The following is a 16,991-nucleotide window of genomic DNA, read 5'->3' as shown; positions in this document are numbered from 1 at the left end:
TATAGCCAGCTCAGAGTAAGTAAATCTGGGGTCACAGACGTCTAGATGCACAGAAGAACAATACGGCTCAGAACAAGCAGCTCCAGGGTTTGGAGTTGGCTGTGAAGCGGCAACCACAGCAGCATGGTCTGCAGGTCTGAGGTACACATAACTTTGAAAAAAGAGGTTGTAATGACAGTATTTTATTGTTCTATGTAATAGTATTTTTCTGCAAATGGAGGGTGGAAATTAATATTTTTTAACTTTTGAATTGGCACTGAAAGTGAAGAAATAATGACTGAATACTGAGCCGCAGTCAAATTATTACAGTTGCTGCCATGTCTGAAGTTGCAATTGCACAAATCTGCTAGGGCTTTTAATTTGAAATAATAGATGAAGTGGTGATAGACATGGAGGTGTGACCTGGCTGAGACAACAGAGAGTTTTTACTGACCACGTTGTGTCTGTCTAGCAGCCCTTTTCCTGTACCTGTCATTCAGGGTGTGCATGCCCGTGCAGGGTGCATGGTCTGACTGAGAGAGCTCATATAACATGAACAACATACAATAGGCACTGACATGGCTTTCCCCTTTCCATGTTTTCTGTTATCTCTGTCTCCCTGACAACCTTTTGTTTTCTACAGAAAAATCAAATCTCTTGTTTGTTCTCTTCTTCACAACCCCTTTTTTTTCTACATTTCCAAACTGTCGCATCCTTTTAACTTTACAGTTTACAACCATTGTTCAATACTCACTTAACTCTCTTACATTGACTATTATCATGCAGGCACTTTCCCATGCTTTTCAGAACGCAAATGGAAGCATTCAGCACCTGATAGTAGTGCTTCACTTTCTCTGTCCCAATCCTCTGCTGCTTTCTTTTCTTCGTTTGGAGATCAGTCGATCTCAGCACAATGTGTTCTGATGCCAGAGGCCTTGTCATGGCAGGGTAAAAAAGACACAGCACAGCTCATTGGTGACATACCTTATATTAAAGAAGAAAATCACTAAAGAATTGTAGTGTCAGGATAAGAGTAGAGGAGCCATTTCTGCAGATAAAAGTCTCAGCTTGAAAGAGAAAGTGGAATGTGGTACATAGAGGAAGAGGGGGAGAGATGGGAAGTCATTAGCTGGGTTAAAAGCAAATTGAATCAGGCCCCTCTGTATATGCTCTTTTGTAATTTGAATTTCTTTGGCAGCTGCGATGAGGAAGGGGATAAAGCCTGAGAGAATAAGGACGCAGTTTTTGCACAAGATTCTGCAGAAAGGCACATAAGGATTCTCTTGTTTTTCCTCTTTTTTCCCCCTCTACATACACACTAATAATCACAGCAGGCATATCTGCTCTAGCTTGAAACTCCCATTCAGAGTGTAATATCCACCAGCGGGGTTCATGCGATATTCGCCACAGATACTGACGGGTGATGAATTAAAAATGCTGAGCAGGCTCAGTTGATTCTGATTTTGGATCAAGATGGCAAGTGGCAAGTACTGTACCTTTTTGAAAGAGAGTTCATTGTTGGGGCATGGATGGCAGGAGCTTCAGGCACAGGCTGCTGCTCAACGGATTATTGTTTCGTTAGGAACAGTGACTTCTGTGACATCTGCATATAAATCTGTGGGAAAGCCATCAGTAAATAGGGTCGGAACTGTGGCTGACAGCGCTCACTTGATGACTGTGATGCTCGTGCGTTGGCGTGATGTGTAAGAGCACCTCTTCCACAGAATTTCATATTTTTCTGGCATGGCTTTTGACCACTTGGCCCCTTAGAGGGAAGGCTCAGTGCAAATCAATATGAAATCTTTCCTTAATCCCATGATGAAACATTTCTATCCTCAAGATAGTGGTCTCTTCCAGGGCACGAGGGGTCACTGACTGGAGTGATGAGTGTGAAAATGATATGACTCACCTGATGTGGACCAATGTGGTAGACGGTGCTTTCCACCATCACCATCATCATCAAAACACCAAATGGGGGAGAAACTCTAAGAAGAATTGCCTTTATCCCTCCAGTAGAATTCAGAGACTTGAAGAATCAGTGCACATTGAAGCTGCTCTGGTGGCGCAGGGAGGAACATGATCATATGAGGAGTGAAGATGCTATGGTTTTTCCTTTAATTTGCCACCCGTCTGTAAGTTGTCTGTATCTCTACCGCATCTTAAAAGCAGAGACTCGAGCCACGTTACGCTGTTCTACTCGACTGCCTTTTCATTTTGTTCATCATTGGTCAATGATCTCATCTTTTCTCTTCTGTGTTGTTTTTCTCCCTGAGGAGCAGAAGTGAAAACACATCATGTGAAGCAGCAACAAAAGCAGGCGGAAATGTGCTTCGGAAAAGTGGAGTTACAGAGGGAGTGAAGGGTGTTTATGCAAGGGTTTCTGATCACGTTCATACTGTGGATTGTTCAGGATTGTGGGAATGCATGGATGCACAATGCATTCACAAATTCTTTTGATTTTGCACCTAAACACACGCACAACACATAGAAACGCACACCTCCACAAAGGAATTCCCATTCTCTTTTTCTGTTTTGTTCCTGACACACACACACACACACACACACACACACACACACACCTTATAGATATGTACCACGGTGGCCTTTCCTGCTGTTTATCAAACCAATGTATGGGTAGTTTTCAGCTCCACTGGTCTGAACATATTATTCCATTTCCCTCTTTCCCACTGCTTAACACACAAACACGCAACTACATGCACAAATACACACACACGCACACACACACACATGCATGCATGCTCCCTTAACTGTTTTCCCCACTCACTCACCAGGAGAGAGTCTGCTGCCCCGCAGTAAATCCAAAAGATTGATGTGTCTCCTTGGACAAAATGAGATTGTGTGTCATTACAAGGCATTACACTACAGAACCCCTGAGTAACTGAATTAGCCCTAGTGTGCCACAGGAAAACGCAGCACACACACACACACACACACACACACACACACACACACATGCACACACGCACACTTATCATTGAACAGACTATTTGCACAAAGTTTTCTTTCCTAGAGGTAAATGGTCCACAGTTGTCAGACAGAAACATTAACCCAGAGATTACGCTTTCTATCTGTGACTCACACGTAATGCATGTCCTCTTTTCCAGGGGACAGAGTAATTGGTAACGTAATCTTAAGTAATGTTATAATGTTTGATGACCCTGAGACCGCAGATGCTGCCGAGCCATCTTCACGGTGCCTTTCAATCTCTCAGGGAGGCCACATCATTAGCTGCACAATCGTTTTTCATCTCATGATTTGTTACCTGTTGCGAAAACAAATAAGGACAATGGTACAGCATTGTTACCTGCTGCTCAGATTTCACTCAAATTGAGCTTGACCCTGCTGTGGATTTTGCAGTGCACAATAACAGCTGACCAAGACATTCTGAAGATGGAAAAAAAAAAAGAAAGATAAAAAGCTACCTGAAATTATGCCATAATCACATGAGTGGCTCTGTCTTGCTTTATGTACAAACAGCGGTACAAACAGATATTAGGGAAGAAGAGGGATATGACAAGCACTAGGGTTCTCACATTTTGTCGTAATTTTATTTATTTTGACACGAGCAGTTTTGGTGTTGTTTGTTGGTGATTATTTGTTGTTTTGTTAATGTAAAAAATCAACAACAAAAAAACAGGATACACAGGAAGTAAGATAACCTAGTACTAAGGTACTGCTGTAAGTGGAGAAGGAATAGGAATTAATAAAATAATGCTCCTTCCTAATCCCTTTCAAACATGCAACGCAGTGTATCAACTTAAGTGCTTCAAGTGTGATATATATATCATTCACATGTTTGAAATAAAGCCTTCATTCAACCATGTGCATGCTAGTGATCTCAACCTCACCTTTGCACCAAGCTCTGCCGATCATGGGTAGTATAGTGTGTGCGCTAATCCCTATGAAGTAGGTCCTCAGTTAACCAAGCAGTGAGCTGGATCACAGAGATTCAACAGATCCGTAATGTTGTTGATGTGAGATGTGAAAATACTTCATTTGGTAGAATTTGTAGAGGATCTAATTAAGGCATCAGTGACTGTGTGAGGTGTTCAGGTGTTGTTAGTCACACATGTGGCCAGAGACTCTGTAAAGTTGTCACTCAGCCAAGCATTAACCTAACCAGTTGGTAATGCAGTTGTTTATAAAGTCATTGTGAGCAAGTCAGCCAGTATTTTTCTCAGTCAGGTTGTCTGCCAGTGGAGGAATCTATTAGTGGGTAAGTGAGTAACACAGTGAAGTGGCCAGTGGGTTGGGAGCAGGTGAGATAATGAGCTGGCCGAGCAGTGAACCAGTTGCAGCTCTGACTTAAGATCAGATCTTCCACCACTGTGACTGGCTTTATCAATTGTCTGGTGGTTCAATAATAAGCAAACATCTTAACATTATTGTCCAGTAACAATGGGGCGACTGATCTAGTACAAACACAGTGTCTTGAGGTCTATCGACAGACAAAACAAGAAGTTGGGGAAAAACAGCCATGGTTCCTTTGTAGACATGGACTTGTGGTTTCACACACAAGCACATGCTCTCACTCACACACGTGCTTGTCTCTCCCCAGTCAAAACAACAAGCAAGGCTGCTGTAGTAGTTACAGAAATGTAAGGTCAGCATGTGACACTTTTTGTAAAAAAAAAAAAAAAAAAAAAAACACACACTCAACATACACAGAGCTGTTTCAGTGTGCAGCATTGGGAACACGAGACTAAATAACAGAATCCAAGAGGTCAGACACAAAGGCTGAATTGAACACTGAGAGGAATGGGCCCCAGCTGCATTAGGACACACTGGCCTATTCACAGATGAAAGAAAACACACACGCAAAATATCCAACACAAAAATCCATAAACAATATCACTTGAGACTGTTTCAGTGTGAACTTCTGATTGTAAAAGGTTTCAGACACGTTGTTTTGTGGTCTGAACCAGCTATACTGGTCAATGGGCCATCTCTTAAAAAGAAAAAAGAAAAAAAAATCACAGGATAAATGTCGAGTTCACACAAATTTGAACTTTAAAACATCTGCAAAATTCTTTTGTTTGGTTTACTTCAGTGTTTTGCAGCCTTTCGAAATCCTCTGTTTGTTGAATAAAACCCAATGTGTGAGTTTTTACCTAAGAAGGTCTGTTAAATGTGCAATATGGAGATTTATCAAGTAACACGGCACACTACTTGTGCAAGTTTTTTGTACAAAGAGATGTTATATATCACCGCCACCCACAGTATCATCTAATTACATTGCCAAAGGGCCGACATATTCATATTCTTTTCTTAATATTATAAAGAAAGTTTCTGCTGTTGCTCCTCACACAGCTGTACTTATTTGCTTTTATTACTTGAGTAAGCTCAGTTTCAACTTAATAACACCATATTTCTTTGCCTAAATAGTGAGCCAAAAAGATTAAGCTCAAAAAGCTGTAAGCACTGAAATTTATGTTTCATCCCAAATCCTGATCATGGTTTAAAATTAGAACCCCTAATAAGATATAAGACGTAAGGAATATCATCTTTATCCATGTCCCACAAGATCAGTGGTGTGCAGAGTTCCCATGCAACTTGAACACAACCAGGCTTATACTCACAACTGTGTATCAAGGCTAAATTGAGTTTAGTTGCCAACCTTTCTCTGAATAACTAATCATCCCCTATTCATCCGCCCTAATAGGTCTTTACTCCATTGTGTCAACATTCTTTGTTCCTTGACTCCACATTATTTTGCAACCTCCACTTTGACTTTGAGATGACACTAATAGTAAACTTACAGACTCGAGGCTTTGTTCACTCGTATAATAGCAGTTTTACGATTTTGTTTGCTCATATACCCACTCCACCTCTCTCCCAGACTCAACAATAAGTGCAATGAATAATCTTGCTTTCCAGTTTGTGAAGCGCTCAGACTTCCCTGCACAGTTTAGGCTTTGTTTTCATAATTGCATCTTCAAGCTGACACAATACAAAACCCCCACAAACATGCACGCGCGCACACACGCAAGCAGCTCACATACAGGAAGAGAGAGGGAGCGAGAGATTAATGCACACATGGTTTGATTTGTTTATGCATAGAGAATCTTTCTAATGTGTAGACCATAAATGCTTATCATTGAGAAAAACCCTTTCCTGCTCAACTCTCTCCCAGTCTGCCTCTTTAAGAGGCTGCACAAGGGAGCTTCTCCAAAGGGAATTATTCTGCATGTGTGTGTCGGAGCATATGTGTGTGTGGATGGAGGTTCACAAATGTATAGAGAAACCTCAGGGCTTTCCTTTCTTTGTTACCTTTTCAAGGCAGCAACCACACAATAGTCTCTCTCACGCTCTCTCTCACACTTGCAGACACACTGGGGAGGTAGCCTCTCTCATTGTAACACATTGATGAACTACACTGTTGTCAGGTACAACAGCTACCTCTGTGGTTTAATTAACTGGGACAAAACAGGAGGGTGGGAGGACAGAAACAAAGGAGGGAGAGGATGGAAGCTTGATAATGAGGAGAAAATATTTGGTTTTCATACAGTACTAAAAGTATTTCTCCTTTACAGTGTGGAGTGTTGATATTCAGCGGCAACAGTTCAGTTTATTTCAGCTTCTCTTCTCTTCTCTTCTCTTCTCTTCTCTTCTCTTCTCTTCTCTTCTCTTCTCTTCTCTTCTCTTCTCTTCTCTTCTCTTCTCTTCTCTTCTCTTCTCTTCTCTTCTCTTCTCTTCTCTTCTTCCCCACCATGTGTGTCTTCCAGAAAGAGTGACACGGCTCCTCTCCTTCAGTCACAGTTAGTCTGAAGGTGCTGACTAGTTGTCTCAGTCTGTTTAGCCTGATTGAGAGGTCGAAACTGCTAATGTGTTGTTGTGATACTGGACGAATGTTCAGCAGCAGGAGCAACAGCACACTCAAACGGGCACATGAACCCACATACACATAATTGATGCAAACACACATATGCACACACTCGCACATACACACACACACACACACACACACACACACACACACACACACACACACACACACACACACACACACACACACACACACAAACAGGCCACTGACTGTCTCTTGAGATTAATGTTGGTGTGATCCACTCAGCTGGGCCTGATCACATTAAGATGGATGGACCCCCTGGTGGTATAAGTGTGTGTGTGTGTGTGCGCGCATGCAGGGCCCCATCTGTCTGTGTTTTCTCCGCAGCTAGGTCCTGTGACCTAGCTGCCATCTTTAGTGCCCTCAACTAGGATAAGCAATACCCTGAGAGGGAGAGATGGATGGATTTTTTTCATGGTGACATTAAAAAATGCTCTCGGCGTTTCAGATGTGTTTCAAAATGATTATAAAGATATTGTAGGGCGGTCAGTGGGTTCTTAATGAAGATGTTGCATGGTCCAGTAAGTGGAGTGAGACAGAGGGCCCAAAGGCCTACGGGTTCCTCGTACACTAATCAAAAACAGGACTGGCGCCTTTTAATAATTAATCAAAATGTTCCATATACTGCGTCCTGCATCGCTGCTTTGACAGTGCTTTGGTTCTGCTCTGCAGCCAACTGTAGTGGACTGTGGGAAAACTTGACATCATCTCAGTGTTGCAGTCCACTGTCTGAATATGAACAGTTAATAGAATTAAGAAACAAGTCCATGCTTTAAGAAATGCTATTTCATTTTTAATTGTATATTTACCATTGGGTTTTATAACATTTTCTTTGAATCATGGTGTCTTTGTACATTCCACAATGTAATTTTCTCTGAAATGCTTCTCTCACCTTGATCTGCAGTGTCTCACCCTATTATTCCCATAGCCATTATCAATAGTAGTCTTCAGTCAGTGCGTAGGGGAGACTTTGAAAGTTTCTCCACTACTTTGTTGCCTTGGCATGACCCATCCTGGGTGGATGTTGGATACTGTATTGATTGTAGAGCCCTGAGGCTAGCATGTCATTTGGCAAATGCATCCAAGTCCAAGCCAAACTTGGACTTGGACATTGTACTTTGAGTAATACTTCTAAGAAAATGTTAAACTTGGTCAAAGTGGTGCTCTAGAATGACATACAGTAGAACGGTTTTACAAACTCATCCTGTGTACAAGACAATTGTTTCTTCAGTCCAGCAGGAGTTCTGTGTTGTTTGCCAGTTTTTCGCTTCAGGGGAATCCCTGTTATTTCTCCATGAGTCTGTCATGGACAGATACAGGGTTTACGCTTGTTATCTGCAACAGTCTGATTTCCTAGCCTCATACTAGCTGCCTTACATCACAGCATTTGATGGTTATTAATCACTGGTAAGATGTTTTCGTCATTGTGCTTGGGTGTATAAATCCCACAGCAAACCAATTTCAACATTGAGACACATTTTGTTAAAGAGGCGTTTCATCTTTGTTCTGTGTCAAAAGCTAGCATTAGTAGTGCTGCGTTAATAGATGGTCATGTAGTTTTCTTTGTGAGTGTAGCTGGGCCGTGGTCTTCTGTTAGTCACAGTTTGGTTAGTATGGAGTTTTTAGTGGAAACACCACTTGGCATGTTGCACTCTATCAGTGAGACATTTTTAGTGCTTTTACATCTCTGTTGGTATAGACTTGGCAAGTGTGGCTCCATTGACAATTCAGCTCTTAATGTGGCAGTGTTGAAATCACCCTCAGCTGAGTTAGACAGAAAACTGGAACCAACAAATCTTGAAGAACTTACCGAGCTCACTTTTTTTGCACCACACTGGAACATGTGGAGAAAGGGTGATAAATAATGGTGAGGGAATAAATTATATTCATAATATGATATACTGGATGAGTTTGCTCAGTCTCAGTCTTATTTTTTCCCTTAGAAATATTTTGATCCCCACAAACACACACATTTACCTAATTATAGCAGTTTACGTGTGTTCGCTCAACAGTGTGTTCCAGCAACAACATCACCAAGAACTAACGAAGAGCAGAACAGTGAAGCCAAAAGTGAAATAATGAGTGAAAAGAAACGACCGTGGTAACAACAGCGTATATTTTTACCCACTGTGACAAATTGGAGGTCAGAAATGAAGCCTTAATGGAATAAATAGAAAAAAGTCCTACTAACAGGGGCCTTCATTATTCTTTTGAGTAGTGGTTTACAGACAACTTGTAAAGAAAAGCCCCTTCATGCTAAATAAAGACCTCTCCAGACTTTGTACCATACAGTGTGTCTGGATCTGCTGTGAGAGGGAATTTCTCCCCCTTTTTTCCCCCTGTACTATTTTGTTTCTTTAATTTTATTTTTCTGCTTCACAGTCTTGCTCTCTCCCTTTTGCAGTCAATTTGAATTAAGCGTCTCTACTTTTAGTAAAACAAAACAATGTATTGAGTCTAATCTTTCCACAGCTTGCCTCAGTCAGAGAGACAGCTGTCCACGGTTATTTTGGAGCTAGCTGGAGTCCTTATAAACTGTTTGGAGACAAAAGGACAGTTTTGACTCCCTGCTTTCTTCTCCTGCCTCTCCTCTATTGGGAGAGTGTGCATGAAAAGATTTCATTAAAATATTAAAAAGTCTCTTGTGTGTATCTGTTTACTCACCATGCTGGTCTGGGTCCTTTTGTTTTTCCACATGTCAGTTAAGTCGATTCAAGTGAATCGGGTGTTTGTTGCTGGATTGGTCACTCTCAAGATGTTATATTGTAAATAATTGACAATGTCTAACTCTGTCATTTCGAAAATACCCAAATGAATCATCGGATACAAATAATTTTCTTGCTTAGTTTGTCAGCCAAACAAGAATCAAACGTTTGAAATAAGAGTAAAAAAAGTTCAATAACATTTTCTATCTTGTCTTGAATTGCCTCCATCTCTTTTTCTCTGTGTCTCCGTTTAGGTGTTTGAATGCATGTACCTACTGTAAGACTAAGCATGCCAGAGGAGACTTGGCCAGCTATCCCATCGAGGAACTAGTGGAGAGAGCCAGACAGTCTTTCCAGGGTGAGTACACTATCTCTCTCGCACACAGACACACACACGGACACACACACAATCACACAATCACAGCAGGACTGAATTAAAGTGTTTCTTTGCTGCATCACTTCAAAAATCTGCTCCCAAAGAAGAAACATCACTGAATGTCCAGTGATTAGGTGATTGATTACGATCAATATATTTAATGCTTATAAGTCTGTTGAAGTGGAGCCACTGCTGTTGGTTTATTGAAGGTGCCTATATCCGATTACTCGTTCTTGGTGAGTGTACAGTGGTTGATTTGGAGTGCCCCTGATTAAAGCAGCACCAAGCAGTTCTTGGTGCTGCTGTTAATTAAGTCTGCAAGTTTTATGTCACTTGCAAGTCAGTTTGCATATGTGAGGTGTGTGTGTATGCGTGCATGTCCGTGTGTGTTTGTGTGTCTGTCCTATTAAGGGGGGAAGGCTTTAGTAACACATGTTGATGTTTTTGTTCTTGGGTAGAGGGTCCAGCCAGTTGGCTCTAGTTCGATGCCAGATGAACAGCTGTTGTGCCCTGGCATCTGTTCCTTGAGAGTAGACTCCCAGAATCCCCAAATGCACAGCAGGCCATGCGTCTATTAGAGCCCCAGACGGGTCAGTCAAGGGCAAATCTACATATTGATATCACAAATCTCCAGTTCCATTCAATATATTTAGTATTAGTATCTATTTGTGACTTTTGTATTGGCATAGCCTGTTTGTTTTCTGAATGTTATCAATCTGGTGTTAAGTCTAGAGTCTTGTGTTGCTTCTGTATCTGTAAACAGACACTGAAGATTCACGGTAATATCTTTTGCAACCCACTCCCCTCCTATTCTCTCCAAACCTCCTAGCCTTATTCATGTCAAATGTTGCATTTGGGGTCTTTATGCCCAGAGAATAATAAACTAAGGTCAGTTGTCTCATCAAATTAACATTTAATTGTTCATGCACATAATTAAAATGTAGTTCAACCCGAGAATTTGACCATGAATGTTTTAGAAGAGCTTTTAAATCCTGATCAAATCGCAGCTCGTTTATCTGACGGCTTTCAAAGGCAGGAAGATCTTCAAAACCCAGTATGTTACCTCATCTATGTCACATTAGTTAGATAATATGTTTCTTCATTTTAGAACCTGAATGTGTGTATTCAATGCATGTGTAGGCATTCAACTGTATACCCGCATGTACTCACATGTACATGTACTCTCATAGCCACCACTTGTTGGACAAAGGTGCTGTGGGAGCCTTCTTAAAAAAAGGTTCAGCTGGTCAGCAGACAAATTTTTAATGACAAACTGCAGCAGCAAATTCACATTATTGTTTTGACAACAAACTCTTTTCATGTTTGGTTTTTCTGACAGAACTTTTGAAGGCGATGCCTCGAGGTGATGGGATTAATTTGGTGCAATGACAGACTTTTAAAAAATCATGATTTGTGGTAAGATAGGCTACTGTGTGGCTGTGTTCATAGAGGCAAGTTCAAAGAGAAAGTGAGCACACTCTTTACACGTTTCAGCGCTGAAGAAAGCTGTGTTGCTATGACTGCTGGCTTTCTGTGTTTTTTCAGTGTTCATAGAGGCAGCAGGAAGAAATTGAAATATTGACCTGGTAGCCTAGTGTGAGGGCTTAACAGATGTAGAAGACGGTGGTTTGAATACTTCTGTGGCACGACTTTACAACTCACCCACGCTGCAAAGCAGCCGTCCTCTGACATGGATAAGAAGTTTGGAATTTTTTGAGTCAGTGCTATTGTCTGGCTCAGCACAGCCTCAGTTTATGTCTGCAAAATGAAAAAGCAAGAGTATACCCTTGACAAGGACATGGTTTTCTAAATCCCTTCCAGAACTTTTTAAAACAGCTGCATCCATGCCACTGCAGTGCCCGGGGGTGGGCAGTCAAGGGCAAACTCACCAGCTGCTTGAACCTTGATGTGTGTGTGTGTGTTTGCATGTTTGTGTGTTTTTGCATGTGCATGTGAGATGTGGGTGACAGTGCAGGGTAAAGATACACCTGCCTTTTAGACTTGGTTGAGCGAAGTGCAAGAAATAGTGATAAGAGTGTTTTGCGACCCACACTACTGCACCTGTATTACTGCCCAGTGATATAAACATTCGCCTTGGGTGCTGCACTGGAAAATTCAGTTAGAGCCTCTATGGCAGCCACAGTTGATATTTATTAAGTGAGTGAATAGATAAATGAATATGTTAACCAGTTACCAAGATTAACTCTGGTAGTGCTGGTTGAGGTGTAGAATAAATAGCAGAAACTTCAGTCTGGAGGTCAAATATAAAGGGTCTGCGTACGTGTATGGAGTCCGTTAAAACGCAGGAAGCATGAGTGTCAGAGACGGTTAGTTGTTTTCAAAACAGAGAAAGAGGAAGCTGGAGGTTACCGCCTGTCATGATTTACAGACAGTTGGAAATAAGACAGAGACAGAGATGGGTAATGAGAGTGAAGAGCGATGAGGTTTCACTGTCAACCCACCGTTTTCCGTGGTGGATACAGTCAAAAAAAGAAAAGAAAGGGAATCCAATTCTGTGAACTTTAAAAAAAACCTTTTGTACTTCCTGGTCAGTTTTTTACTCATCATCTCACATACATAAACATACATGTAAAGGTTTAATGCCCGATGGAAACACTGTAAAACGCTGTCTTCCATCCTGGTTTCCTGATTCTTGTCAACAATTGTTTGACACACACACACACACACACACACACACACACACACACACACACACACACACACACACACACACACACACACACACACACCCAAACAAACCTACACACACTCGCTGGCAGCTGTGATAAGCAGGTTTCATCTCAGGCATAATTGAGCGTCCACATCCCTTTGGCCATCTAATATATACCTTGTCTGTCATTTATAATGTATTGCTCTTTTGTTGAGCAAATAGATTCATCAACCACATTTATAAACCAAAGGCGCTCTATCAAATATTTTTTGTTAGGTTTGGAATTGCGTTATGGTGGTGCAGCTATATCCCCTTCTCTCCCTCACTCTCTCTTTATTAGCCACCTTTTTCTTATCTCAAACAAATTGAGCCTCACAAATAGGGCCTGCAATTTGATTTGCTATTTGATGTCTTTGAATGACAAAAGACTGCAAGTATGAATGCTAATTTTTATTGGCCAGTCAGCCCAGGTTGGGGGTATTTGATTGGTTTATCTCAGGGAACTTTGAAAGGATTTATGGGATTTATTCAAATGTGATTTGAGGTAAATAGCTCTTTTTCCATCTGGTAAAAAAAAGTGAGTGTGAGTGAGTGCACAGCTTTTAAAATAATCTGAATTATTCAAATGTATGAATGTATAATTTTTAACATCAGAGGGGTTTGTTAATGTATGCAGGTAATGGAGGCTGGGGATGTCATAGGAAATGACAAGGTTGTAGGTGTGTGCGTGCGTGTGTGTGTGAGCGCATGGGTGGGGAGGGAGGATGGCATGTGATTCGTTTTGTGTGTGACAGAAACATACGGTGGAAACAGCGATTGTGCGTGGGTTGGTGTGTGTTCAGAAGTGTGTATCCTTCAGGCGTGTGTGAAACAGCCAGAAGTAGAGAAATATTTAATCATATTCCTCTGGGTGAGCAATTCTGGAGATGGCAGTATTCTCCATGAGGTGTGAGCAGAGCAGATAGAAGGTAAACATGAGCAGTCTGTCAACAAAACAGCGAAAGTTCCCCTATGGTTGTCCTTATGCCCACTAAATGTAAACACCTGTCCTGTGTCCACCCTCGTCTTTTACTTATAGAGACCTCGAGGAGTTTTCTTTTGGTTATAAAAGAGTCTCATGTTAATGTGGATGAATTTACGTTAGGCTACCCTCACTTGTTAATGGGTCCATTTTCGATAAATATATCGTTTTGTCTTATTTTGTTATTATTATTTAGTGGTCGGCTCGCCCAGCATTTCCTACTTTCGGTTTCCCGGACGCTGCCTGGCAGGTTATGGGAATAACGCCGCCAAATCGCCGTTTATGGTCGGAACTACGACGGTATCGGATCGTCTTTGAACCTCCGACTTTCATTCTTGATGAATGAAAACATTCTTGGCAAATGTTTTCGCTTTCGTCCGTCTTGCGCCAGTCCAAGAATTTCATGTGCGCATGGAGGCTCATGGGAAATGTAGTGTGAAAACACTTCGCTTTCCAAAACTCCTTGTTGTCCCTTAAACATTTTTTCCTGTTGCTCCGAATTGTGCAAGACTTCTTAAAATGAAACTTTTTCATAAAACTACACAGAATTAGTGGGCAAGTTTCCATCACATGAAAATTATGTACAGCCATGTTGTTCTGACCAATACTGGATTTGTGTTTGACGGTAGTTTGTTTTAGGGAAAGCCTTTCCCTAGCAAGGTGTTTCTAAAAAAAAATCTGAATCAGTCCCCTTGTCAGTTGCATTAACCGAACTGACAGGGTTGACTTTGGGATGTGAGACCTGCCTGCCATCAGTGCTGTTCCTCTGCAGCAGCAGACGGGCTGCAAAACACCTTGTGGGGCAAGACAAGGCCTCACACAATTTTGGGAAATTTGCTCATTGCAGGACAGAGGTCATTTGAAATGATGAGTGTAACGGTGCCTTAAAATAGATTCTCCCAAAAGCTGCTCTCAGGGGTCATACGATAATGTGTGACCAGGCCTCTAATTAAACATGGGTGACCGTGTCCCCGGAGTGGCTGTTACAAATATTCAGTTCCAATATAGATATAAATTTGAGTGTTTGCATGAGGTGTTGTGCTGTCAATAATGTAGCTGTGAGATGCAGTGGTACAGTAGGAGTAAAAACTAATCATACTTTTTTTTTCATATTTGTGTTACATGAAGCATAAAAAGTGACTTCCCACATATATTAAAATGGATATTTTAATAATAAATTATTAATCTTCTAAGCATTACTAGAGATAGCATGAGGTGTGAGTACAGTGGATAGAAAGTAAATAACCTATATTTTTCCAGTTCCAGTTTCCAGTTTTCTGCCAACAAACCAGTGAATGTTCTCTTCCTGGCTTTCTTCTTGTCCTCTAAACTTTAACACTTTCCGTACTTCCAATTCATACTTGGAAAAAAAGTTGTTATTATACATATTTATTTGGAAATTGGCTGGTTTCCCTTTCTCGCATTCAAGACGGCATTAAACGCCTCCTTAACAGACCTGCAGATCCCCTGTGCTTTAAACAGGGTGGCTGCCCCTGAAAAATGTGACAGGAGACAAGGGGCCAGTCAGGGCTGTGTATAGGAGAGAACTCTATTTTAGTTGTGGTCTTCAAACCCCCACTGTGGCTGTCGCCTTGTCATTTTAAACTGTCAGTTGGGTGTTTTTTGAAATGGCCCTGTCTAAAACAGGACGTGACGCTTCATAGATACAGACGCACTGCTATCACTCCCACATGACACACTACATTAGTGTGCAACATGCGTCTCAGCAATCACGACACAGCTTGAATTTTTTGGGCTGTACCAAGGGTTGGCATATGAAAACACATAACCAGTAAAAAAAAAAAAAATCTTGAATTGACAGCTGGTGCTTTTCTCCCTTACATAAAATTATTTGATGCACTTTATTCTGAGCAAAACCACTGAAAAGTAGCCTAATACCTGGAGTTTGCACATGCAATTGAGAAAGCAATCACATTTCTAAAGCTAAATGTTATGTTAATATCACAAGTCCCTTTTTATTGATAACATCATACATCAGAGTCAGATATACCCACCGATTTTCACAGATACCATCCACTTTTTCCCCCCTTTCTATGTGACTGATGGCATCAGTGTCGAACACAGATATTAGCAGAAATGACACTGCTTAGTTCCCTGGCTCCAACTGGATGACATATGACAGATAGCCATAGATAGACAAATATGTGGGCATGCTTGTTGGCTAGCTCCAACATCTGTGACAGGTGTCAGCTCCTGTTTACCTCTGCTGCTGCAGCCATGTGACACGGGGGCCGACGAGGATGCCCAAGTTTGCCAGGAACGATCCTCCACGGGTCAGCGGTTCCTCCAGGTTGGGTGTTTCAATTAAAGTTCAGCGGATGTGTTTAAATTAAACCTTCGGTGCGATTACAAGAAGGGTGAACAAACCTGGTCAGGAAAACAGCAGGAAAAAAGGGCTTTGGGATATTGAGAGTAGAGCAAACAAAGAAACAAGTTTGACTCAAAGCAGATGTGAGAGTGTGCATATTTCGTAGCTATTATTATCAGGTATTTTCTCTGCAGATTGAGGAACACAGATCCAGATCTGTATGCGTGTGTGCCAGTGTAAATTGTACACATTGCATTCAGGTAAAAGGGACGGGGGTTAGAAGATTAAAAGAAAAACTTGCCTCTAATTTGTCTCTTATTGATTGAGATTTGGCAACAGAGACACAGGCGGAGGAGCAAAGAGACTGAAATATTGATAGGAGCACATTGATCATAGTTGAGTCACCACCATCAAAGTGCCTTCTATTGGAAAGGCCATGTGGAAAACTGCTGAGCATGCAAGCACTAACACAAATTTCCTGTGTGTGTGGAGGCAGTCAAATTCATTATCCTCTGGGAAAGCTCTCACGGAGAAGCTAAAAATGGATTTTCTGAATCTCCTCCAGGCCGATAACTTGCTGATATTTTTTCTCACAGACAGAAGTTTCTTCATGTGCGCTGTTGTGCGCTGAGAAATGGCTCGGTCTCCAGCAACAGTTTTTCAAAACCTGGCTGGGGTGTAGCCACAAAACACAAACAGACTGCAGCCACACATGCACACACACACACATCAGAGTTCAAACATATGTCACCAATAGTGAAGCATCAAAGAGCGATAACAAGTCTTTAGGGTATTGACTTAATTTGTTTGGTATCCCTGTGCAGTTTTATATTTTGCACATGACACTTACAATGGCAGAGATATGAGCAAGGGTCCAGTCGTCAGTATATCTGTGTGGGTGAAACACAAATCTCAAATGGTTAAAACTGGTTCTTTTTACTTAAACAAACCCCAGATTCAAGTGAGTTTGCAGAAAGCCTTCGATGCAAGTCATGGTTTTTGCTCCACATCCTCAGTAATGGTGTGTACAGAGAACATGCTT

General features: G+C 41.4%; 1 protein-coding gene across 1 annotated transcript in view; it reads left to right on the top strand.

The window, feature by feature from the left end:
- Positions 1-16,991, top strand: part of cdkal1 (CDK5 regulatory subunit associated protein 1-like 1) — a 238,762-nt gene that overhangs the window by 99,602 nt on the left and 122,169 nt on the right. Inside the window, exon 8 of the mRNA XM_085802473.1 lies at positions 9,807-9,910. Coding sequence (XP_085658599.1) covers positions 9,807-9,910 — 104 coding nt within the window. The remainder of the gene's footprint in view (positions 1-9,806; positions 9,911-16,991) is intronic.

Source organism: Trachurus japonicus, chromosome 16, assembly GCF_045865225.1.
Source record: "Trachurus japonicus isolate A0001 chromosome 16, Traja_1.0".
NCBI lineage: Eukaryota > Metazoa > Chordata > Actinopteri > Carangiformes > Carangidae > Trachurus > Trachurus japonicus.
Note: the sequence above shows the minus strand (reverse complement) of the source record. Positions and strands in the feature narration are given on the sequence as shown.